This window comes from Drosophila kikkawai, chromosome 2R (genome assembly GCF_030179895.1).
Source record: "Drosophila kikkawai strain 14028-0561.14 chromosome 2R, DkikHiC1v2, whole genome shotgun sequence".
Taxonomy (NCBI): domain Eukaryota; kingdom Metazoa; phylum Arthropoda; class Insecta; order Diptera; family Drosophilidae; genus Drosophila; species Drosophila kikkawai.
In genome coordinates, this window is record NC_091729.1 from 2830821 (window position 1) to 2858208 (window position 27388).

A 27388-nucleotide genomic window follows, 5' to 3' on the forward strand; every position below is an offset into this window, starting at 1 on the left:
TCATGCTTGAACCTGTGCAGTTACGCCTTGAACCATCCATGGCCTGTGATGATCTGTGTGAAAGTCAAACTGCATTGGCGGTCGGCGGATCCAGGGGATCAAGTAGGGAATGAGTCTGTAAGTCCAAGGCCCAAGGCCTATCGCTTCTTCTGAGACCGTGGACTCGATGGTAATAGTACCGACCCGGAAGTTTATCTTCTCTACGGCCTTTCTGCTGCTCATAAGCACTGCTTCCGCTACCCTGCATTTCGTAGAAACGTCTGCCAGGTGCTTTTTTTTCACCGTGATAATTGCGATGTCGTCAGCGAACCCCACAGCCAGCCAGTATTGGAAGGCCTAGCAATCCCGTAGTTTCACAGAATTGATTTGTAGATTTGTAAAGTTGGACGCGGCCCTTAAAATAGTCGGCTGTCATCTGAATGAGGTATGGAAGGCATTTATAACATTGAGGGTGCATACAAGGCAGTATTGCTTGGAGCCGCCTTGCTATCTTCTGCCTTCGATCGCATTTCGTACAGGATTCCGGATTCCATACTGGTGGCCCTATAGTGGTCTGGGTTCTTCGATTTCTCTCTCTAGTTTTCTGTATATGATGCGCTTAAATATCTTCCCCAATGTGTTTAGCATACAGAGGGGCCGGTATGCGGGCGGATCTTCATTTAGTATTTAATAGTATATTTACACCGACCTGAGTTACATATCGAAATCGAAATTAACGCAATAACGCAAGACGCTAGTTGCGTTAGTTTTTGACAGCTTGTTTGAAATTATTTGAAACAAAAAAAATTACGAAAATGAACAACGACGTTAACTGGGACGTCTTCAGCAACCTTTGAGGAGCTTCAAAATTCAGGGATTGCCCTGAACACCTTAGGATCCTCTGCGGAATACCCCACTATAGCGAGGTTCCTTGCCGTATCCAGATCAAAAGTGTGCAATAAGGGGGGTATTTAATTTTTTTTTCGTAATTATACCCTTGCAGGGTATTATAATTTCAGTCAGAAGTTTGCCACGCAGTGAAGGAGACGTTTCCGACCCTATAAAGTATATATATTCTTGATCAGCATCAACAGCCGAGTCGATCTAGCCATGTCCGTCTGTCCGTCTGTCCGTCCGTCCGTCTGTCCGTTTCTACGCAAACTAGTCCCTCAGTTTTAAAGCTATCTGAATGAAACTTTGCATATAGTCTTCTATATACTCTCACTGCTATATATGTCGGAACGGGCCGGATCGGACGACTATATCATATAGCTCCCATACAAATGTTCGATAAATTTTTAGAAAAAACATTATAACTTGGCTGTTTTTCAACATTTTTGCATCATTTTTGAGACATAGCCATTTTATATTATTCCAGAATTTTGGTAAAAATTTTATGAAAATCGGGCGACTATATCTTATAGCTGCCATAGGAACGATCGGCAAATGAATAAAGAAAAATTATAACTTCGTTGTTTTTCAACATATTCTTATCTACTTAAATATATAAGCTTCTTTTATTATTTCAGAATTTTGGTAAAAATTTTATGAAAATCGGACAACTATATCATATAGCTGCCATATAAAAGATCGGTAAATGTAGAAAAAATGTAAAGCTGGGAATGTAAAACTGTAACTGTCAAACTGTAAACATAATAAGTATAGGCAAAATGTAATGAAACTCTGTTTTGTGTGTGTTTTCAGCATTATAATTTATAATATAAATATCAAAACCAATCTGCAAGGGTATACAAACTTCGGTGTGCCGAAGTTAGCTTCCTTTCTTGTTTTTTTTTTTTGTATTTTTTATTTTTAAGGCCTAATATCTTAAGAATATCGTGTCCAAGTTTTACATCGATCATGGGAAAATTGACGAAGTTATGCGGAGTTGAACGAAGGTCGGTTGGTGTTAAATGCATGAGAATCACAAAGTTTAAAGCGCTCTCCTGAATTTTGCTCTCCTGAAATTTGGCACACACATTCTTTAACTAATTCCTCAGGTATTCACGTAGGCTTTTTTTTTAATTTTTAATTTTTATATATTTTTAAATTTAGAAATAACGTTTTTTTTTTAGTAAAAAATCGGGTTTTTGAATTTCAAATTTCCTAAAAAATCACAAAAAAACTAAAAAAAAAAACGCTTCCTGAATACCTCGGGACACTTATCCTTTAACGAATGAGGTATAATTTTTTTAGATCGGATGACCCTGTGGACTGTTAGGATGTACACCGCAAAACAACTTTTTTTTGGAGGCGACTCGGGAGATTCCCTATAACTTCTCTACCTCTAAATATTTTTCAATACAAAATGTATCCAAACTTATTCAAATGTTGTGTTATTATATGGTGTTTAATTCATTAAGCTAACTTTAGCCGTTCCGCCACAATAAAAGTGGTATTTTTTGCACCGAATTAACCTTACTCCCCCCCATAAGGGATGGACAACCCGATCAAGAAACTTGTATAGGAAATGCAAGCGAAAATGCTAAACGCATTAGGGAAGCGTTGGGCGTACATTTCCAATAAATAATTTGCATATACATTTTAAATTTATAAATTATTATTTTAATTGTTTGTTTTAAGTTTGTTTCGTTTTTCCTGATGAAGCAGAGTCCGTTTTTTCCTTTTCTACCAGTTCTTCTAATTGGTCCCGACAATTCTTTCGATGCCCAGTCTCAGGCCATTTTTGAAATCAGATTGAATTATTTGAATTATCAATCGTCAGCTGCTTGGTTTTTTTTTCGATTTGGTGGTGGAACTTGTTCGATAGTCCGAATATCGAGTAGAAATCTAACAAATTTGTTGTAATCGATACGAAAATCGAACAAATCTGTTGTTATCGATATGAATGCAACTTTGACGCAACTTTTTCCCACCACTTAAAACTACTAGTAAAAAAAACTACGTTTACTGAGTTAACGCAATAACGCAGCCTGGTGTAAATAGGCTCTTAATGTGCCGTCCGTTTCCAAATCAAACACAGTGTAACCTTATCGGAAGACAATACAAACGTGAGCGAGAATATTCTGAAGGATTTATTCAAAAATGGTCAATTTTGTTATGCTATTTATGACAAAGATAATCAGGCCTGCTCCGGTAATCGTAAAATTTTTTCGTTTTCGTTTTGGGCGAAATCGTACGATTTCATTTTTAGCTGCTCCGGTTTTCGAAAAATGTTTGCTATTGGAATGTTTCGTTTTCTCGTTTCTTATTGCTCAAGAAGCTGACTTGATTTTTTGGCGAAAAGCAAATGACGTGAAGAGCTTCCTTTTACAGCTGTGTTCACGGAAATAGCAGTGCCCCACGACCTGCACGTTTAAGATTGGAAAATACTATTACAAACACTATTTTCATAAATTTTTTTTCATAAAGGCTTAGTGTATTTAATTATTAACAATACCACAATCATTTAATTTAGGTAACATAAACCTTATAGAAGATATAGCTAATAACAACAAAAAAGGTCTATATTATGCCGATCATTGAAATAGCAGTGGAAAACTAAAATTCTTCATAAATTTAAAAATATCGTATAAGAAACCTATTTCTTCTTAAATTCTAATTGACTATGATCTAATATTTTGTTAAATAGCCTTTAGAAGCTATCATAGCCTCATACCTGGGTGGCAAGGAGTCCACCAAGTCTTAGCAACGCTTGAGGGGAATATGGCCTCATTCCTCCTGCACAAATTGCCAAAGCTGTGGCCTAGAAGTCGGAAACTTCTTTAATACGTAGCCCTTGATGTCCCCCATAAGTTTTCGATCGGATTTATATCCGGGGACTGTGCAGGCAATGGCATTGCATCCACTTTTTCATTAAGAACCCACTCCTTGGCCACCTTGATGGTATGATTAGGGTCACTGTACTGCTAAAACGTCCAAATTAATGGCATATTTTCCTCAGTATACGGCTGCAAGACAGTTTTTAATATTTAGACATAAACATAATGGTTTTTGATCCCACCGATCATATATACGGGACCTACAACGTTGTATGAAAAGTATACCCAAACCATGATTTTTAGGCCACCATGTTTTACTGTCTTCAGCGTATGGTTTGGGTGGTACTTTGTATTTGGAGGTCGACGGACATATTGTCTTGTCCTATTCCACTAAATAAAACCAGTTTGGAGTCATTTGTCCAAAGGATATTACGCCATTTGAATAGTGGCAGTTCAAGTGGCTATTGGCGAACTCGGATCTGGCCTTGATATGCCTGTAACCAAGCAGTGACATTTTCCATGGACTTCGCGAATCTAAAATTTATTCAATAAGTCCCCGGCGAATGGTCCCATGACTGATTCCCATGCCAATTCCCGCTCATATATCCCTAGAGGATGCAAAAGGACGAGCTTTGCTGAAGCGAAGTACGCGTCGAGCCCGTACAACTGTGGTTTTGCGAATCGTACCTCGGTTTTTTTGGGTTCGGTTCATATTTTATGATTTATAAACTATTCTAAAATAACAATTTGAAAGATTTGGAGTCTCTTTACATGTTTTGCCCTTCTTTCTAGGCTAAGTAATCTGATACCTTTCTCTCATGGAGCAGTGAGGTCCTGCGCCCACGAAAATAATTTTTTTTGCGTTGTAAAGGTGTATTATAGTATAAACTATAATAACGACCGTAATTAAACTCATTTTTTACAAAATTAAAAGAAATTTCGGCACTTTTTGCGAAAGAAAATTAAATATTGCTATTTCAGTGATCGGCCCAAACGAGCTGCATATGTGAAAAAATATCAATAAAACATAAAAATAGAGCAAATCTAACGGAATTTTTTCTCGATTCTTATCTTTAGGTTCCATTTTACAAAAACAATGTGCAATAGATCAGCTTGCAAAAAGGAATATGTACAAAAAAACGTTTTGAAGTTGTTCCTCTGTCGCACTGCTATTTCAGTGAACACAGCTGTACATTTACAATTGCCTATTTTGAAGCCGGGAAAAGGCAAACAATAATGGAGTTAAGGAAATCTAGGCCTCTAAGATGCTGCCACATTTTTCACAGTTTTAATTCAGGTGGTCTCAATTAATTATTTGGTCAACTTTGACTATTTAAGCAATTAAATTAAATAGCATTATTTACAAACAACAATTTTGGCGCTCCTTTTAAGTTATTAATGTATTTATTTATATTTTATAAGTATTTTTAACTGGCTGTTTCGTTCCATCAACAATATGGCAACCTTGACGATAACTTTTTGCGATGTACTTATCGACCTATCGCCAAAACGAGAAAACTGGTTGAACACGGCAAAAATTTTGTAGTCAAATCTGAGGTGGGGTCAGAAATAAATTTTGTATAAAATAACTACCTCCCAGATTGATCTTGTGGTGGTGTGGAATAAACATCACTGAATAAACTATTTTTGTCCTTTGTAAATAAGACCTGATTTCATATAAAAAAAGCCGTTTACTTTTCATTCCGGCCAGAAAAAGGTGCCCGTTTTTTAAATTGAAAAAATCTTTCGTTTTCGAAAACTGGAACACCAAATATTTCGTTTTCAAAAACGAAAACGAAAAAATCTTGCTGTTTTTGATTACCGGAGCAGGCCTGAATATGGACCCATTTACAACATTTAGTTTGCCCGAGCTTTTTCTGCTTCCAGACTCTCGGAACGGTTGATTCGCTAATGCACTTATTTTATAACTTTGTGAATACGATCAGATAAGCCTTAATTATGGCGTGCAGTGCTGCATTTGGAATCCCATCTGGTCAAAGGCATTAGATATAATGCCCCTTGCCACCGCGCTCAGGGCTTCCTCCTCTCTGTTGAAAGTCGCTTCGCCGGTTGCCATGCCGATTGGCATTAGAGGCGGCTGGCCAGGGAACAGCGTGGAGATTATGGCTCCAAGCTGTTTCTGGGATGTTGGGATCGGCTGTCTGGCGAGCCTATTCATGACTAGCTTGTATGCTAAGTTAAAAGGTTTTTGGTCAGCCGCGTCGCAAAGCTCCTGAAGGCGAACCCCTTGGTTGCTCTAATGGCAACCTTCAAGGGTTTTTTTCCTTTCCCTGTAGTGAAACTTGCAGAAGTACACAGTTTCGATGACACCTCCGCCTCGCAGAGAGGCACTCGCTTATGGGTGCGACTATCTCTTGGTTCCACCAAGGGACTGGTCGCCTTCCGTCTAGTCATGCCGTCTAGTCGCTCCTCTTTTTCCGTCGCCGCATTGCAAGCTGCCTTGATTCTCGCAGATACATCATCCGCGCAGAAATGGTATGCATCGCCGGAAATGGTATTGCCATCCATGTTGGCTAGGAACACTTCAACATTTAGGGTGCCTACAGTTTGTCGGTCTCGTACCTATGACTATCACTACATCGTCGCTATAGGTAAGCAGATCAGTGGCTTCACATTAAATATTTTGCTTTTCTGCAGTGGTTTCTGTTAAGATGGAGAAACTTAACCAATTTACCCACTTCCTTTACGGGCTTGCCTCCACCGGTTCATAGAACGCACCTGAGCTTGGCTTGGCACGTGTTGTGCTTGTGGCCAGTGCCCCTACATTTAAATCATGACTCCTGCGTGGCTTTGTCTTTTGCGTCGGAGCAAAGAGTATAGAACTATAAAGAGGGGACATCTCATACAAAAAAATCTGTCGTATGGCGGGTTTCAGCGGTATACCAGGTGTGTTAGTTGAAGTTTGCCGGTTTTTTCGATAAAGAAAACACTCAATTCTCAAGAGAATGTGAAAAATTTGTTATTCAAAGTATTGACCGTTGGCTTCTACACATTTCGCCCATCTTTCAGGCAAATTATGGATACCATTCCAAAAGAACATTTTTTCTTACGAGGCAAACCATTCGACGAGCCATTTTTCGACTTCTTCAAAATTGGCAAAGAGCTGCTCTGCCAGTGAGTGTCCCATCGATGCAAAAAGGTGATAGTCGGACAGGGCGAGGTCTGGAGAGTACAGCGGGGGCGATAATATTTCCCAATCAAGTCCTTTCAATGTGTCCTTCGTCAGTTTAGCGGTATGAGAAGGCGCGTTGTCATGTTGCAAGATAACCATGCCATGTTTTCGGGCCCATTCCGGCCGATTTTTGATCAACGAATTATTCTAATTGATAATTTGTTGTTGGTAGCGATCCTTTTTAACAATTTTACCAAGGTTTGAATAACTTGAATTACACGACACCACATGGGTCCAGCAAATTCGATTTACTTGGAACGAAACTCGACATACTCACTGAGGAAAAAAAGTATGATGTTTTTATTTTGACGGAATGCGACTTGTGTATTTCTTGAGGTTAATGTCAACAGAAAAAAATGACATATATGTCGAATGATACAAATGTATATAGTACTGCCAGCGGCATCAACAGTAAAACCGGCAAACTTCAACTAACACCCCTGGTATAACGTGGAACCCGCAATGCTTCGATTCTACTTCGAATCTGGGCGCGCCGAGGCCTGCTTGCCGGTTGGTCTAGTGGCTAAGGCATCTGACTGTCAAACTAAGGTGCATGGGTTCAAATCCTGGTTAGACTAGATTTCCTTTTTTTTTTTTTAGTTTTTTTCTTTTTTTGTTTCTATACATATGTAAACACACGTACGTATTTGTTTTAATTATATAAAAATATTAAAAAAATTAAAAAAAAAAAAAGATTGAAAACAAATTTTAGTCGAATGAAAAGCTGTTTCATTATAAATCCTCTTATATATATTTTTAATATGTTTCTATTTTTTTCATGCCTGTTTTGATTTTATAAGTCCATACCCCGTTCTATTAGCGAATATAAGTTGTTAAGCTTCAATACGTTTTTAAATAACCTAATAAATAAAATAATATATAAAACAAATTTAAATTATTAAAAGAATAAAAAATAACACGATACTAAAAAAATCATTGCCATTGTCTGGGATCGATCCACTAATTACTATTGTCGACTAACGCTTTAACCAGCACGACCATAGCACCAGCTCAGAGTCTCGCTCTAGCAAAGCCAAATATGACATTTTGTCTCAAAATGTGTTGCCGCGTTCAGGCACACATACATACATAACCCACGTAATAAACGAGATCTAAAAATAGAAAGGCAAACCATTCCCCGTTTCCCGTCACCAACAAGCGTACGCAGACAAAGCATTGTAGATTCGCTCTCTTTATAGTTCTATATTCGTCTCCGATTTCTGTCTGATGCGACGGACCACTCATCCAACCCGAATTTTGCCCGTCTCGAGCAACGTCCGCGTAGGATGCGGAATGAGATTAACCGTTGCTGTAATAGCGCTACTTTCTGGGCATCGCTGGGTGAGGTGCGTTATTCCCTTTGTGCTCGCTGTTCACAGCTTTGCCTTGGGAATTCTTGGGTCTGGGTTTTGCCTTGACCTGCTCCTTTGTCTCTTTCCTGGTCTGTTTGCGGGTGCATCCTAAGGGAGAGTGGCGTGGGGGTGGTCTGCTGGCTTGTGCCTGAGGCGGAGCCCTTGGAGTAGCCATCGACCAGCACGGCACTGATTTTAAGCTGTAACTTCTTTATGACCAGCACCGATTCGATAGTCCCCTGCGCGTCATGACGTACCATTTTATTATTATTGCTCTGCGAACTTTTCGACTTTTTGACTCTGGTGGGCTCCGGCCTGCTTCCCGTTGGGACTCCTAGCGTCCCGCGTGCGTCACGACCATAATAGCCTGGGGCGAGAGTTGAACCTTCTGCTTCAATCGCTGAAATTCCTGCAGCAGCTCCTCCTCAGTTCTCGCTACCAGTTCCAGCTTCTCCTACTTAATCGCACCAGCTCCTAATGGGGTCCCTCGATGCTCGGGAATTTCCCACAGCATATGCCTGATGGGAGTTATACCGCTCCTTCTCGGTCCCCAGCAGTGTTGTCATTTTAGCAATTTTATTGCTAGAATTACCAATTTCTAAACTGGAAATGCTCTAAGATCTACTGAAATGCTATTAGTTAAAAATCTAGATTTTTTTTCTTGTAAGGATTCGGCTACTTCTGGCAATTTTTAAATAGTTCAATTTTCTTTCCCGATAACATGCTGGGCACGAACAACTCAGACGTTATCAATGTATTGAAATACTTCCATAAGAAAAATATTTAAGAAATTTGGTTGTGTTATGAGAAAATTCATTTTGTAAAATTGGAAAATACCGAAAAATCAGTAAAGGTTTCGAAATACAGAGATGCCGCAGGGGTCAACACATTAGCACACCTTACCACACGTTGCAATCAAACTAATGAGCCTACCTTGGTGAAATTCAGAAGTGGAACGTGTATTCAGCCGAATGCAGATTGGTAAAAGTAAAATGAGAAATAGAATGCATTTGAAAACTCTAAAAAATTTGTCGATCATTTGTATGGCAGCTATATGAATTGGTCGTCCGATCCAGCCCGTTCGACATATATAGCAGTGAGAGTAGTCAAAAACTATATGCAAAGTTTCGTCTAGAAAGCTTTAAAACAGATGGACAGATGAACAGACTGACATGGCTGGATTGGCTGTTGATGCTGATCAAGAATATATATACTTTATAGGGTCGGATATGTCTCCTTCACTACGTTGCAAACTGACTGAACCCTGCAAGGGTATAAAAAAGAATGTTAATTTTCAGATATGGACTCAAAAGAAGTGGGATGTGATAATTTAACTACACATTGCCAACAAAATATTTGAAAAGTATATCTGAATCAGGTAAAAACAAAGATTCAGTCGATGAGACCATCGGATATTGACAACATTTCTGTTTTACTTTAATAAAAAAATGGTTAGAAAATAGCAAAAAAAAAATTAGTAATTTTTTTTAGCAGTTAAAATTTTGTTTAGCTTTTTCTAACATATTCCATTCCTTGCTGGCCATTTGTTTGAAATGGTCTTGAATAACCGACTGAACTGATTTCAGCGAAACTAGAATATCTGCTGTATCTGAGCGTTTCTCTGACCTTTTACTTTCCAACTCGTCAGCTTTTTCGTTTCAGGGGGTGTCGTTGATTCCGGGTACCCATGCTATTGTCTATGCATTTGACCCCAATGTGGATGTAGTTCTTGCGCTCGCGAGAGATTAGTATTTTGGGAACAACGATTTAGTGAGAGTTCAATTGCTTTCAATGCTCCCGTAGCACCTGCGCATGCCGATCTTTGTATTCTTGTGAGTTGTTTATTTTGTTTGTTTATTTTGAAGGAGTCTACCGCCCGATGGATTCTTTCCATTTCTGCTCTCTGGTTTTCCGTTGTTCAGGGTTCCTTTGTCTGGTTCCTGGGAAGTGCGTATTTAGCAGGATCTTCAGTGACTCTTCGGCTGACGTAGTTCCTGTGACGTCGGGCCTGTAATTAGTGTGGGGATTGCTTGCTCTCTTGCCAGAATTTTGCTCAATCTAGCCCTTTATTTTATACCTTCTAGCGATTTTCAGTAACCTCCTAACTCAAAAAATTCTTTTCGGCCGCGTACATTGATTTTTTGTATCCTTTTTGTAGTTCCTTGTACGGTCTCCAGTCTTTGGTACCGTAACTGTTAAAAAGGTTTTCCTAACTGTTTGGGAACGAGACACCTTGTACTGCGTTTAATTCCTTTTGTTTTGATCGCCGCTACCGTCAGTTTTATCATCAAATCGCTGTACCTGCGCGCGAGCTTTCGCCCAGTACTATTCCATGCACTTCTAACTCCTAATTGTAACTGTAAAAGTTAACTAACCTAACTGTAACATGTTTACGTCTTCGACTAGCATAATCGAATGATATGTTGTGGGTATGCCTTGGAGTATGTGTATGGTAGCTCTAACCTTGATCCTCTTTGACTGTACAATTTCTCCATATATGTCCTAGTGTGTGTTGCAGTGTGTGCGTCGGCATCGAAATTTCAAAGAAAGTGTACTGGCCACTGCTAGTTTCGAGTTGTTTGTAAAAGAGCGTTAAGGTTGTTTTTGATGAATATACCCGCCCTGGGCATACCTGTCATCCAAAAAATTAAAAGTTCTTAAAAATTATTCATTTCAACACATTTCGTTTTCAAAATCTTGCAATTGCATATTCCAGAACAAACGCGATTTCTCATTATTTATAACCAAGGGCATGTTTTGTTTTGTTAATAACTTCTGAAACAGACCGCTGGCAGACCTGCTCAGAGAATGCAAAGAGTTACCAGAAAACGCGAAAGGAAATATTCGATTACCAACAACAGTATTTTGATTTACATTATCGCTCCTATGATTTAAATTTAAGTGATTTTTGAACAAATTTATAAGCATATTTAATTCGCATCAGAGCACAATAGTTTAAAATTAGTTGCATAAAAATATTGTCGTATGATTTACATAAATTTGCTATTGAATTGTTCGACCTTATAATTCACATCCGTTTTTTGTATCGTCCGAATCACTTAAGGGGGATATGGTATAAGTGGTGAGGCAGCCCTGGCCGCCTCCATTTCGAGCTGAGCTCCGTTTTGATCTAAGGGGGATATACATGAAAACCAAAATTATTTAGGCACATTTTTTTTTGGTTTAAAAAATAGTTTATTACTTAAAGAATATACTGTGTAAGTTTAATTATCAAATTCCAGCTTTAACTGCCTCAAATCAAGTATATACGCAAGGTATACAAGTGTCAACGTGGGCGCATCAAAAACTTTAAACGTATTTTTCTCAGCTTAAAATTTTTGCATATTTACCTATGCTATGGACACGATTCACAAAAAACTATGTAACATATCGGAGTGAATCAAAAACGATTATGATCAGAATGAAATTATCTTCTATTTGAACCTAAATGGTGGTTAAGAGGGCGAAAAGTGAAATTTGATTACCTGAAATTGGTATTTTCTCCTTCAAAACAAAATGTAATTTTTTTGTCACAATTTCTTTTTTGTTTTTTAGGTTCAAATAGAAGGTAAAGGTGTAATGAATACAAAAAAATTTTGTTTGAGGATTTCCGATACATATTACGTGGCTCTATCGTGTCCCCTTTTAAGCAGGGATGACCACGTAAACGGTTAAAATGTATAAATTTTTTGTGATTTCTTTAATGAAATTAAAGCATTTAAAGCAATCATTGTGCAAATGTTGAGATAGTTAAAAAGGGAATCTGAGATAATAAAAAAAGGGCAATATGGAATGTATCCCGCGGCGCCTCGAGCTTTGAGTTCTCGGCTATTGACACGATAGAAATTTTTATTTTCAGGAAACTATATTTCACTTCCCACCATCTTAACCCTCTAAGACCCAATCGAAGAAAAAAAAAAACGAAGATGAATATTTTTTGGGGTAAATGGTAGCTTTTAATTTCAACAAGAAAGGAAGCTAGCTTCGGCACGCCGAAGTTTGTATACCCTTGAAGATATTATATTTTTACATTTTTCCTATACTTATTATGTTTAAAGTTTGACAGTTACAGTTTTACATTCCCAGCTTTACATTTTCTCGACATCTACCGATCGTTTCTATGGCAGCTATATGATATAGTTGTCCGATTTTCATAAAATTTATACCAAAATTCTGAAATAATAACAAAAGCTCATATCTCAGAGTAGATGAAAATACGTTGAAAAACGACGAAGTTAAAATTTTTTATCTATTAATTTCTTGATCGTTCCTATGGCAGCTATAAGATATAGTCGTGCGATTTTTATAAAACTAAAATCGAAATATTGAAATAATATAAAATGGTCATATCTATAAAATTATGCAGAAATGTTGAAAAACAGCTAAGTTATAATTTTTTTCTAAAAATTTATCGAACATTTGTATGGCAGCTATATGATATAGTCGTCCGGTCCGGCCCGTTCCGACATATATAGCAGTGTATATATGCAGGGTATTTTAATTTCAGTCAGAAGTTTGCAACGCAGTGAAGGAGACGTTTCCAACCATATAAAGTAATTATATTCTTGATCAGCATCAACAGCCGAGTCGATCTAGCCATATCCGTCTGTCCGTCCGTCTGTCCGTTTCTACGCAAACTAGTACCTCAGTTTTAAAGCTATCTAAATGAAACTTTGCATATAGTATTCTATATACTCTCACTGCTATATACACTGCGTTTCACTTGAATAGCACACAAATATTTTCATAATTACTTGTTCATCTCTCAGCAACTGTTTGATCTAATGAAATGATTGTTGGTGTTTTATTTTCGTCATATTATATACTCTCTTCCAACAAAAATTGGAAGTCTGAAAATGTACCGTTTAAATGTACCGTAATTTTCTTTTCAAATTGCTTCAATAACCTGCACCTTTTTTGTTTCACTTGAATAGCACATTTTAGATTACGTGTCATTTCAGCAGCCAAGGAGATTGAATCAAAAACTTTTTTTGATTAATTTATGAATGTTAAACATAGTTTAATCATTTTGTGCAATTATGGGTCTTGGAACGTCACTAAGTACAAAGAACAGATCTAAATACAAAGCTATATTGCTTGTGACCTTTCTGTAGCTAATATAGCGAAAAAAATTGGAAGAAGCAGAAAAGTCGTTTATAATTTTATAAAGAACAAACAAAACTATGGAAAAAATATGAAAGGTCGCAAAAGTTGTGTTCTTAGCGACACAGATAAGCGTGCGATTCTGCGGGAAGCCTCAAATTTCTATGACTCTGTGAGCAAAATAAGGGCAAAAGCAGGTATTGACGCGAGCAAAACTACTGTTTGGCGAGTTAATTCGAAAGCTAAACATCTAAAACGTTTGAAACTTAAAAAAAAGCACCGCTTAACCCCAAACGAAAGGAAGCACGGTCAACCGTGCCGCGTCAATATGTCATGGTGTAACGAGTGGAAGCGCGTAGTGTTTTCTGATGAAAAAGTTCAATTTGGAGGGGCCAGATGGCTGCAATTATTATTTTCATGATCTGAGGAAAGAGACGCATCAAATAGAGCGTTTACATAGTCGAGTAGGCGGAGTTATGGTTTGGGGACCATATCTTACTATGGGACTTGTGAGCTCCAATTCTTATCCTCAAACATGAACGCAAAAGCGTATCTAAACGTCCTTGAAAATGCTTTTCCACCATTGGAAAATTTTTTCAATAATTTGCCTTGGACATTCCAGCACGACAATGCGCCAATACATACTGCAGGTATTGTAAAATCTTTTTTAAAAGATAAAAATGTTGAAACTCTGAGCTGGCCACCATACTTGCCTTATCTGAATATAATTGAAAATGTTTGGGGATGGCTGGCCAGAAAGGTTTATGAGTCTGGCAAACAATTTTCAACAAAAGAAGAACTAATTGAGGCCATTCAGAGGGCCTGAGCTACAATATCCTTAGACTACATTAAAAGTCTATATGATTTGATGCCCAACAGGATCTACGAGGTTATTAACAGAGTCAAAAGCTTTACTGAGGTCTGTGTTAATTACGTCGGTATGAAAGTTACGTTGAAAACCTCTAATAACGAAAGAGGTGAGTTCCAGGAGATTTGTAGTGGTCGATCTTATAAAACCATGCTGACATGGAGAAATTACGGATCTGCATAAATGCTGCACGTGAGGAGTAATTACATTCTCGAAAAGATTTGGAATTGCCGACAACTTAGAGATTCCTCTATAATTGCTGGCGTCCGATTTGCTACCTTTTTTGTGGACAGGAATGATAAATGATTCCTTCCAAATAAGGGGAAATTCTGAGGTTTCTAGAGATAAGGTAAACAATTTCAGAAGGGGATTGCAAAGAGCCCCGTGAGGAGCTCAGCGACTCAGATCAGGTTTGGTCTTTACGACAGTCCCCAAATCGATGGTCACTTCGAAAGTAGGATGGTTAGGGTCTTCAAGAAGCGTCAATGGATCAACTCTTGTTATGTTTACACCTTCAGGATCGGAGACGAAACACAGATCTAGTAAGCGATTTAAAGAATTTAAGACATGGTTAAGCCATCGATGAGGTCATGCTGTGCCCCAGTTTGGAGGACATTGGACGTACCATCTGATGACCAACGAGCTCCAGGTATATTGAAGTTTCCTAGAGTTATTAGTTGGTCTCTATCTGAAAGCATCTTGGAAACAGCCTGAATTGCCGTAAGGTGTTTTGAATAAATAGACTCTTCAGCAGATGGAGGAACATAAGAACAGGTTATATAGATATAACTACCTGGAAATGATAGATAAATTCAATACCTGTGAGATCGTCAATTTGAACCAGTTCGGAAATAAGGCTGGAGTCAACGGCAATTAAAACTCTACCTCCTCGCTGGGAAAGGCGGCCCAATCTATAGGTTGTGTAGTTACCTGGAAAAATTACGGAGCAGAGAATCTCCGGGTTTAACCAGGTTTCGGTAAACACAATCACCTGAGATGCAAACGAAAAACTATCAGAATACAATTGAGAGAGCTTGCTCCGCAAGCCTATAGTATTATCTTAAACGATGAGATGTCTCTGGGGTATGAAAAAATGAATTTCTCCATTTTCACATTTTTGGCTTGTTTTTTGCTCAGTATATGAGCTAGTACATCTTCCGATGCGAGGTCAGGGGCAAGCCGAGAAACAAATATTGTTTTTAATGGTGGAATAGCGGTGAGGGTCTTTGGTAACGTAGGATTATCGACTTCAGCCAGTGATCCGGCCCTTTTTTTGCCCTGTGGGATTGTTGAAAAATTTTTTTAAGTCTGCAGTGTCAGAGATTGGGACACCGCTGCGAACTCAACGGATAAAACTGGCGGAGCTGCTGCCCTTTTATCCCGGCACATTCGATTGCCGAATCTTTAGCCGTTCCCGATCTCAACACCATTGGAGTTGGTGTCGGTGTCGGTGTCGGGGGCTGGACCGAGGGGGTATGCCAAATCTTGGGTTGCTGGGGCTCGCCCAGTTGCTGTCGACCAGAAGCTGATTTTTTGCGCTTTGGCGACTCACTTAAAAACTTCATCCTGTTAAATTGAGTGACCTGAGAACAGGTCATTCGCTATGCGACAAATTGACCCTAAGCTCATTAAATCCGCTTCTGGTCTGCCGCATGAAGGATAACATTTCCTTCTCAACCTCCCGGCAGGCATGGCGATACGTCCCGTTAAGTCCAGACACTTAGCGTGTACGACCGCATCGCAAAGCCAGCAATAAAGGCTGGGCTGATTTGCCAAAACTTCTTGACACCATTTTACATAACCTTCAACCACGGTGCACAGATAAACAGGACAAACGAAAGCTTAGAACCGCTTAAGTGCAGCTACAAGCAAATAAACGGGACAGCACAAAGAGGGGACAAGAAAACGCAAAAACTAAAAGTGATTAATAAAATATATATATATTAATTCAACACTTAAAGACACATGCACTCGCGTAGCAGAACGGCAAAGTTTGGTATTGTATTTTAACAATTTAAACTGAACCCCGGTGGTTTTAAATGCCTAAAAATACACAAAAATTCGGAGCGCAAAACAAAAACACGACCGTTCGCTATGAAAGTCAAAATAAATAATGTATACATGATTTATACTATTTATATCTGGCCAACCTGACTACAGATCGACCACGATCTTATAACCCTACCCTTTGTTGTTTATAGTTTCGTTAACATAACAACAGGGATATCTTTACGGATCTAATATCATCGATACTACATTCACACATGTTGGCTCTACGGCTCTCTAACAAGTTGTCTCTATGGTTATATATCAGGTTGTCTCTATCGCCATGCCTGCAACTTCCATAACTTCTCCAGACGCCGGCACTCCTCCTCCATTTGTCGGTATACTATCGCTCCTTCTTGCCCATGTGCAATTGTCCACACCAATGTCGTCGCTTGATCTCGAATTTTCCACTACCCGACGCGAAGTTTCCTCCAGGTTCAGCTTCTTCAGCTCCCAATGCTCAAGGTTTGGCTCCTCCAGGTTTTGCTTCTCCGGTTCGATTGATTTTTTATCCTTCATTATGAAAAATTGTGGCTTCTCTGAAATACACGTTTTCTAGCTCTAGGATAGCTTTCAGTTCAGATTTCGACTTTCTCTATATATCACTGTATCTCATAGCGAATGTGTTATTTTATACGAGCCTTGACCCCACACCTGATATGTTTGTAAAACTTTATTTAATACTTCTTGTTAGAGATGTCAAACTACCGGTGGTACTATCGATAGTACCGATGGTTTGGATTCAGCTTCCACTATCGGTAGTTTGAAAACAATCGCGGTAGTATCGCCTCTATTTAATTTTTTTTTTTTTTTTTTGTTCCAGCGACGTCAACCGAGTCGGAAAGAATGTTTTCGAAGGCAGGAGAAATAATTTCCGATCGTAGATCCAATTTGAAACCAAAAATAGTTGATAAACTGTTGTTTAAAAACAAAAATTGGTGGATATCTGACTGTTAAACGTTAACTCTGATCTCATACAATGTTTTTGAATAGTGGCAGGACCGCTTTAATATTATTTCATTTTTAAGATATAAAATATGAATCTTTTGTTATTTTTTTATTTTTGTTATTATTAAGCTTGAAACCAAACAATGAAATACGGGAAGAAAAATATATATATCACAAGAAATTAAAACTGTCCGACTATTTTTATATATTTTAAGACTTTTACTATATTATATCTTTACTCTTAAAAATCTCTTTCAAATTAATAAGGTATACCCTCAACTTTTTTGAATTTTTTATTAGTGGAATATCCCCTTTTTTAAGAAATTTTTTAATGTCGGTACTATCGCGATAGTATCGATAGTTTGCAAAAAAAAACTCGAAACTACCGATGGTGCGAATACCGGTAGTTTGACATCTCTACTTCTTGTCTCGTTGACGCTCTCAAGGTTAGCGATCGCACCTCTTCGATCATGCACGGTCGATAACAATATCGAGTGCACAGTTTCTTATCGATATTTACATTACATAGTTTCTTAGTCGTCCGGGCCAGATCGGACGACTATATCATATAGCTCCCATACAAATGTTCGATATATTTTTAGAAAAAAAAAATTATAACTTTGCTGTTTTTCAACATTTTTGCACCATTTTTCAGATATGATTTTTATTTTATATTATTTCTGAACTTTGGTAAAAATTTTATGAAAATCGGACGACTATATCATATAGCTGCCATAGGAACGATCGGGAAATTAATGGAAAAAAATTTATAGATTCGTTGTTTTTCAACGTATATTCATCTACTCCGGGACATAAGCTTATTTTATTATTCTAGAATTTTTGTATAAATTTCATAAAAATCTGACAACTATATCATATAGCTGCCATAGAAGCGATCGGTAAATGTATAAAATATATAAAGCTGGGAATGTAAAACTGTAATTGTCAAACTGTAAACATAATAAGTATAGGTAAAATGTAATGAAACTCTGTTTTGTGAGTGTTTTCAGCATTTAAATCTATAATATAAACATAAAAACCAATCTGCAAGGGTATACAAACTTCGGCGTGCCGAAATTAGCTTCCTTTCTTGTTTAATCTATTTCCTTTATATTCTTGGATTCCACGCTTTTTTTACACACTGAATTTTTTGATTGTTGCTGCTCCAGAATGTGAAAAGTTCGTTGTGACTAAACTATGTATATTACCAAAATGTTAGAAAATGGTGACGAACGCGGATGAGTTTTTGGTTTGTGGTTAAAGACAACACCCACGAGTCCAATCTGGACCCATTAGTTGCTTTCAACATGGAATAGCTTATAAGTTATATTCCACGAAACACGGAAAACGCATGTTAGTTTTCTAAAAAAATACACCTCAATTGGAAATTACACAATACTAAAACCCTATAACTTCACCTACAATAACAATATTCATGAAATAGTGCATACCTTGAAGATTATTTTGCATATTTTGGTTGAATTTTTTAGACCTTTTTTAACGCGTGTGACACAACATAAAGCAACTAAATATTTTAGCACAAATTTCTATTGGAAAATAAGCTGATCGCAAACTCACTTATAAAATCTCTCAAAAAAATCGAACGACTATATCTTATAGCTGCCACAGGAACGATCGGGAATTAAGTGGAAAATATTATAACTTCGTAGCTTTTCATTGAGATATGGCCAGTTTTTATTATATCAGAATTTTGGTATACGTTTTATGAAAATCTGACTTTTTTTTTCTAAAAATTTGTCGATCATTTGTATGGCAGATATATGATATAGTCGTTCGAACCTGCCCGTTCCGACATATATACCAGTGAGAGTACTCGGAAGACTATAAGCAAAGTTTCATTCAGATAGCTTTAAAACTGAGAGACTAGTTAGCGTAGAAACGGAGAGACGGACTGACAGACGGACGGACACTGCGTCGTAAATTTCTATTTAAAAACAACTACGAATGAAAAAGTCAAAAGAAATACGTCGAGCACACTCGACTGTATCTTTCTTACTCGCTTGCTATGTATTAATATTATTGTATCAAAAATTATTTTTCGTAGGAAGCTCCTGATGTTCCCATACCTCAAATTGTGAAATCAACGAGTTCACTTGCGAAACCAAGTGTTCGCAAGCCATATCAAGTACGCGGTAAAAGGAAACGAAAGAAAATCGAATCATCTGATGATGAAAACAGCAATGAAGAATTTACGTGAGCGTATGTTTTCTAAATTATTTTATAAGATATGTACAAGTAAACGCCAAAATAGACAAATGGGCTAAAATATCACATTTATCCATTTACAAGATATATAATAAGAATTTGAAATTTAAATGTATTAGTCAATAATTTATTTTGATGTGAGGTTTACACTTACGCTGTGGATTTGTATTTTTTGTTTATATTTTAAAACTTAAAAAAATGGAGTTTAACTTAAGCTAAACCAGGTTATAAATACTAATCAAAAATTTAATAAATATGATATGTATAGAATATATTGTTTAAATACTTACATTAACATACAAAGTAAACATCTCCAGTTTATTGTTAAATATATTCGGTTAACATAAAAAAATATTTAATGTATGTACAAAAAATGCTTGCAACCTTTGCAAAGTCTATAATTTTACTATTACGACCGATTCCTTAAAACAACATATTATAAATTCTTGTAATCTATAGAAAACTTCTTTTGTTTAGTACGCATATATGTATATTTATGAATTTAAATAAAAATAAAATGTGAATATATATACTTACATATATATTAAGTTTATATTTTTTGTTTTATTAATTTTATAAAATATGATATATTGCCTCCCCCCGCCTATCTGATGACCTAAATTGGTTATCTGGTAGTGGATAGAAAACTGTTCTATCCCGCTAATCAACCACGTACTCCTTATACGTTTTTTACGCCTATATTATATAAAAGGCATTAATGCCTACATATACAAATTTCTTCCACTCCGATTTTTTCTCTAACATTAGTGATACAGTCGGAGCTTTAGATTCGGACTTATTGAATCTCAGGCAGTGGTTGCGCCCATAGACCAAAAATAAAAGAAATCATTACAACAACAAGAAAGAAAGCTAACTTCTGCACGCCGAAGTTTGTATACCCTTGCAGTTTGCAATTGTATCGTTAAGAATCGATCCATTCTGGTCAAATTAATACAACAAAATTAAAAGAAAGATATAAAAGTTGTATATTTATTCATAGCATATAATAATTTCGTTTTGAGAAAATTAAAAAAACAAGTTTAATCGTATAAAAAAACTATATTTTAGTTTTAAACATCTAATATAATACACATTAGAAATTTTAATACAAAAAAAACATACAAAACAAAGTTATATAGAGAGCGTATCTGCAATGCTTTGCTGCGCTACGCTTGTTGGCGAGGGGAAACGGGGAATGATTTTTCTTGTTTATTACGCACACAATGCATAAGTGTAAGTGGGTTTTGTGTGTATGTGTGCGTGAACGCGACGACACATTTTGATACGAAATTTTATATTTGGCTTTGCTAGAGCAAGAGTTAAAAAGCTTTCAAAGTCATAATGGTTTTTGTGCATCACGCCTTTAATCGGTGCTATGGTCGTGCTGGTTAAAGCGTTGGTCGGCAATAATAATGAGTGGATCGATCCCTGACAATGATGTTGTTTTTAGTATCGTGTTTTTTTTTTTCTTGTATTATGTAAACACCTGATTTTTATTTTGGCGCGCCTTAGTGTGACCAGCTATTGTAGAGCTATCGATAAGAGACCAATCGTAGACTGAAGTTAGATTTTGTAAAAATGTAGGGACGGTCACTTTGGATCTTGTTAAAAAGGAAGAAAAACGTGTTTTGGATCGCAGAAGAATTTGTGTTAAATAAAAGCCATCTGTTGGAAATATTAATAATAAAGAACCTGGGAGTTTACAATTAATAATACAAAATTTTTTGTATATATTATTTTATTTATTACAATATTGAAGAAAGTTTTGAAGCTTAAGAATTTTTACTGAATTAATATGTTTCTTCGCTCTGGGCTTATAAATTCAAAACATTTAAAATATTTGTAGTTATATTTTATTATCAGTTTATTCGACTATATTTAAATTAAAAACATTGATCTAACGCTATATTTAAAGACAAAACGAAAACAAATTCATACAACATGTACTATTTTAAAAACACAAACAAATATCGACAACTGGTAACACGAAAATGAAGTTTCTCCTTTTTCCTTTTGGTTTTTTATTCAGTGCGCGCTCGACTGCGGAAGATTTGACATCGATGCAAAAGAAGTAAAATCGACTGCAATAATGAGCTCCAAAGAGCGACAAAGAATTCGAATCTGGCATAAAATGTTGCATTTTAAAGTGCAAGAAATCTAGGCGGCATTTTCCTTATTTAAAATTTTGTTGATTTTCGTCTTCAGATTTAATTTTGGGATAGATATGGAGGAAAAAATGCAATATTGGGCATAAAGATTATGACAACCAACCATTCTTCAGATCCATTCATTGGAGAGCGATACTTAAAAAAGGAAGCCATTCCAAACTTGAAATTGGAATAGTGTTCCCAAGATGAACCAAACAATTTTGATAAACCTGTGGATATACCACATATTACAGATTTAAGGGGGATATACATTATAAAAATGTTTTGGGCAAATTTTTTTTAAGTTTAAAAAATAGTTTATTACTTAAAGAATATACTGTGTAAGTTTCATTATCGAATTCAAATTTTAAGTGCCTCAAATCAAGTTTGCAAGCAAGGTGTACAAGTGTAAACGTGGGCGCATCAAAAACTTTAAACGTCGTTTTCTCAGCTTCTAATTTTTGCATTTCTACCTATGCTATGGACACGATTCACAAAAAACTATGTAACATATCGGAGTGAATCAAAAATTATTATGATCACCATGAAATTGTCTTCTATTTGAACCTAAATGGGGGTAATAAAAATTAGTGTTCAGGAGGGGGATGGCTGGAAAATCCTCCGCAAAAGGATCAATAAAAGTTTATCCCACGAAGTAGAAAAACGCAGAAAAATCGGTAGTCGAAAATGTCATCGGCGGAGTGCCCGAAGCAACATATATTTTCGCATTCGATTTGGTACTAAAACTTGAGCTTAGCCTAAGGCCCGCTGCCGACCGAGAAGCCCAGCTTAACGGCGGTCCCTAGAAGCGAGCGACGATCGGGAACACGGGAGCGTGCGATCGGGAGTACCGAGGAGCGGAGAGCGGGCGAGCGCTGCTAAGCTGGGAGCGCTTGAGCTTTTGGACGCTCGGTGGGCAGAGGGGGAGCAGGGGCCTTCTGGCGTAAACATTCCCCCCCCCCCCCCCTTGCAATCACTCGGGTTGCAAAAACACCGTACAGGACGATGGTATGGAGGGGCGTCAGAGCGCTGCGTAGATCGTTGATGCTGGAGCGACGAGTAGCGATGAAGGACGGATGAGTGCCAAGGAAAGGCGGCTGATTGCCATGGAGAGGCGGGAGCTTGTCGCAAGGAGTTTGCTGAACAAGGCGGAGGCGTCGAATGCCGTGACCAGGATGCATCACTGTGCGCTAGAAGACGTCGAACTTTCCGTAGCGGACGAACGTTGGCAGACTCGGCAATGGTAGGACTAAGAACCTCGAGTACGTCTGCCTTCCAGAGCGATCGCGGTGTGTGGAAGTGAAGCCCTCGTAAGTGATCTGGATGACATGGAGATGAGTAATGGTCAATAATGTGCGAACTAGAAGTATGGGGGTGACCGATGCTGCGAGCGGAGCGGATGCTCTGGACGGTCATGAGGATGCAGGAGAGTGTGGTGGTGCTGATTGCACGTCTTGCATCGGTCACCGCTGCGGCAGGTTCCCTCGGAATGTTCGTGGGCCAAACAGTTGGAACAATAGCGGTGGTCGAGAACCGCTCGGAGCCTCTTCTCAGAGCAGAGTTTGAGGAACTGTTGGCATTTCCGGAGCGGATGGTTCCCTTGGCAGACTCGTAATTGGTAGGATAAAATACCGCGGGAACGTCTGCTCTTGCTGTCGTCGTACGGAACCCAGTAATTGGAGGAATCGGCAGAAGTGGTCACTCTTGTGGAGAACGAGGAAATCCGTTGGATGGGTGCAGGTCGAGGACTAAATGGAGCGGAGGGTCTTGGAACGCTAGTAGTAGGATTGTCGCGGTGCAGCAGAGTGTGATGCCGGCTGTGGCACGTAAAGCAGGAATGGGCACTAGTACAGTCCCGTTGCTGGTGCCCTCGCGAAAAACAATTTAAGCAGAGTTGCTTTCTTGGGATGAGGTCTGTCCGCTCATTGACATTCATGTCCAGGAAAAACGGACATATACGGATAGGGTGGTCCTCTCTGGCACATGGATTACACCTTCTCGGTGTTGGAGCCACCCTAACTTCGTGTGAATTGAGCCTACGCACCGGTGGATTAGCATTTGATGACTTTGGCTGAAGATGCCCAGAGCCGCTAGGCCTGACGTCGTCGATGGCCTCCAAAGTGATATGGCGCTCAGTTAGAAATGCGTCCAACTCCTTCCAGGTTGGAATTTCGGCTTTATTGCGAATTGATTGCTCCCACAAGGAAAGCGTAATTTTGGGAAGCTTTGAGGAGACCATAAACACAAGATGGCAGTCCCACGCCTCGACTTCAATGGAGGACATTTGTAAGGCGGTCAATCAACTTCGAATTGTGCCTTGCAGTTCTCTTAGAGCGACTCCGGATTCTTGAGGAACAGCCTGGATGTTAAAAAGAATCATTAACTGACTGTTGACTAACAATCGCTTATTTTCAAAGCGGTCGGAAAGGCTTCTCCATGCTGAGACGAAACCCTCGTTGGTCAGAGGGGCCTTTGAAACGATTGCATGCGCATCGCCGCTTGTCTTCGAAAGTAGGTGGAACAACCTCTCCACTGGCGTAAGTCGGGAATTATTAATGTAAATCGCCGTGAAGAGGTCCCGGAAGGTGGGCCATTGAAGATATTCGCCTGTGAAGACCTCGGTGTCCACTGGTGGCAGGCGACAACCCGTAGAAAGAAGTGGTTGGACACTGACGGAAGCCTGATTAGCCTGGGAGGCGGCCTTGTCAAGTATGTCCTGAAGTTGGACAACACACCTCGAATAGATGGAGTAGCAGTCGTTGTACTTGGATTCGAGGACTGACGAGGTGGCGGTACTGTCGGCGGACACGGAAAGAAGATCGGAGCAGCTTTCATAGCTCTTCTCCACCTTTTACCAAATCTCTCAATGTCAGGACCGCTCGGAGTGTGAATGTTACCTTTGAATTGGCTAACACGGGCTGTCGTTGCAATAAACTTTCTTAAGGCGATGTCCACTGCATTTTGAGCCATTTTGGAAACGCACAGCGTGAGTCGGGAGGCGCAAAGAAAACTCAATAAGGACGGAAAAGAGACACGGCGACAGCTGCTGCAGGCGAAGGATGCCTGATTCGAAGTGGAAAGCAGAGTCGGGAACCAGAACGTAGACCGGAATGTCCGTGATCGTGGTGGAGTAGGAAGCAGAGATGTCTATATATATATTCCGTGGCTCGGAAGTGGAGCTTGTCTAAATTGGAAGATTAATTTATTAATTATAATACGTAATAACAAAAAAAATTATTAATTATTAATGTCGGAAATAATTAATGTAAATTATTTAAGTATTTGCACGTAATTATTACGGAGCCGGAAAGGCGGAATTAAAAAATAAACCTTGGCTTTGACTTGGGAAAAACTCACTGGGCTATGCCGTCGGCAAAGCAGGCGCCTATGAGAGACGAAAGGCACAGAAACCGAAACAACAACAACAACAGCACGGCTGATGCGGAGGTTAGCGCGGGGGTCCGAAAAACAACCATAAATCGGAGTTTGGTTTAAGGAAATATTGTTTGATGGTTATTTAATGCCTGTATGTAAGGCAGAAAATATAAATACGTATGTAATTGTATGAGCATGCAAAATATGTATGCAAAAGTTGTCTTTATTTTGTACAGTGGAAACCCGATAACGGAACTGCGGAGGGCGTACAAAAAATATTGAAGGCAGAAAATATATTTTGTACAGTGGAAGCCAGAGAACTGGACTGGAGTTGTGAGGGCGTACAAAAATATTGGAGGCCGAAAATATATTTATATATGGGCATAAGTACAGTAGAGCGTCGAGAAGTGGGCTGTATTATTTGAAGTTGAAGGAATTGTGTTTAAGAAAATATCGAGGCGGCGGGAACCACACAGTGACCGAATATACATACATATGAGAATAAAATCTCGGGTAGGGTGCCGAATTCGGCAACACGAAATATTCACTGTAGAATTTTCACTGCCGCGGCGCTCGACTTGAAACACACGTTCACTTGTTATACCCTTGCAGGGTATTATAATTTCAGTCAGAAGTTTGCAACGCAGTGAAGGAGACGTTTCCGACCCTATAAAGTATATATATTCTTGATCAGCATCAACAGCCGAGTCGATCTAGCCATGTCCGTCTGTCCGTCTGTCCGTCTGTCCGTCCGTCTGTCCGTCTGTCCGTCTGTCCGTCCGTCTGTCCGTTTCTACGCAAACTAGTCCCTCAGTTTTAAAGCTATCTGAATGAAACTTTGCATATAGTCTTCTATATACTCTCACTGCTATATATGTCGGAACGGGCCGGATCGGACGACTATATCATATACAGTGGTGCTCATAGACTTAAGCCACAAGACTTCAACCAAGAATTTTAACGAAAATTAAGAAAAGTTTTTATTCCACAGCTCCAATTATTTGTGTCACATTAGTTCTATATATCAGTGTTCTAATAAAAGAATAACCAAGTTATAAAAATATATATTCAACGAAAAATTAAAAAAATCTGAGACCAACCCCAAAATGTCCTGCTCACATACTTAAGCCACCTGGAAGAAAATGATCCAAAAAGTTAAAATTTGCCCAATATTCCTTATAATTTTAATAAATTTAGTTTAATATTAAGTGGGATGACCTTTCTGATTAAGAACAGCGGAGCAACGCTTTGGCATTAAGCCCACAAGACGTGCGCACTGTTGAGGGGTGATTTTCTTCAACTCTTCCTGCAAAATATGCCAAAATCGTTTTTTTTTTTGCTGTTTTTTTTGGCCAACGACTTGTTTAAGAATACCCCACAAGTTCTCTATAGGGTTCAAGTCGGGGATCTGCGGTAGCCACTGCAAAACATTGATTGTCTCTTGGGTAAGCCACGACTTGACTATCTTGCTGGTGTGTTTCGGGTCGTTGTCCTGTTGAAATATCCAGGCAAGTGGCAAATTATCGGCATATTCTCCAGATAAATTGTTAATAAGGATGTCCCTGTACATTTCGCCGTTCATAATGCCTTCTATCTTCTTTTGGAGACCTACGCCCGATGCGGTGAAACAGCCCCAGACCATAATCGAAGCGCCACCATGTTTAACGATCTTTTTCGTGTATGTTTGATTGTTTGGAGCGACGAATCCAAGTTTAATGTCTTTGGGAGTGATGGTAAACCATATGTACAACGTCCTCCCAACAAACAATTGTACCCCAAATACACGAGAAAGACCGTTAAACATGGTGGCGCTTCGATTATGGTCTGGGGCTGTTTCACCGCATCGGGCGTAGGTCTCCAAAAGAAGATAGAAGGCATTATGAACGGCGAAATGTACAGGGACATCCTTATTAACAATTTATCTGGAGAATATGCCGATAATTTGCCACTTGCCTGGATATTTCAACAGGACAACGACCCGAAACACACCAGCAAGATAGTCAAGTCGTGGCTTAGCCAAGAGACAATCAATGTTTTGCAGTGGCTACCGCAGATCCCCGACTTGAACCCTATAGAGAACTTGTGGGGTATTCTTAAACAAGTCGTTGGCCAAAAAAAACAGCAAAAAAAAAAACGATTTTGGCATATTTTGCAGGAAGAGTTGAAGAAAATCACCCCTCAACAGTGCGCACGTCTTGTGGGCTTAATGCCAAAGCGTTGCTCCGCTGTTCTTAATCAGAAAGGTCATCCCACTTAATATTAAACTAAATTTATTAAAATTATAAGGAATATTGGGCAAATTTTAACTTTTTGGATCATTTTCTTCCAGGTGGCTTAAGTATGTGAGCAGGACATTTTGGGGTTGGTCTCAGATTTTTTTAATTTTTCGTTGAATATATATTTTTATAACTTGGTTATTCTTTTATTAG

General features: G+C 38.5%; 1 protein-coding gene across 1 annotated transcript in view; it reads left to right on the plus strand.

Annotated features, from left to right (window-relative positions):
- The window catches only part of Nipped-B (Nipped-B cohesin loading factor), a 133527-nt gene extending 113591 nt beyond the window's left edge, over positions 1–19936 (plus strand). The window contains exon 24 of the mRNA XM_070284836.1: positions 19277–19936. Coding sequence (XP_070140937.1) covers positions 19277–19429 — 153 coding nt within the window. The 3' untranslated portion in view covers positions 19430–19936. The remainder of the gene's footprint in view (positions 1–19276) is intronic.
- Positions 19937–27388: the final 7452 nt, after the last annotated feature.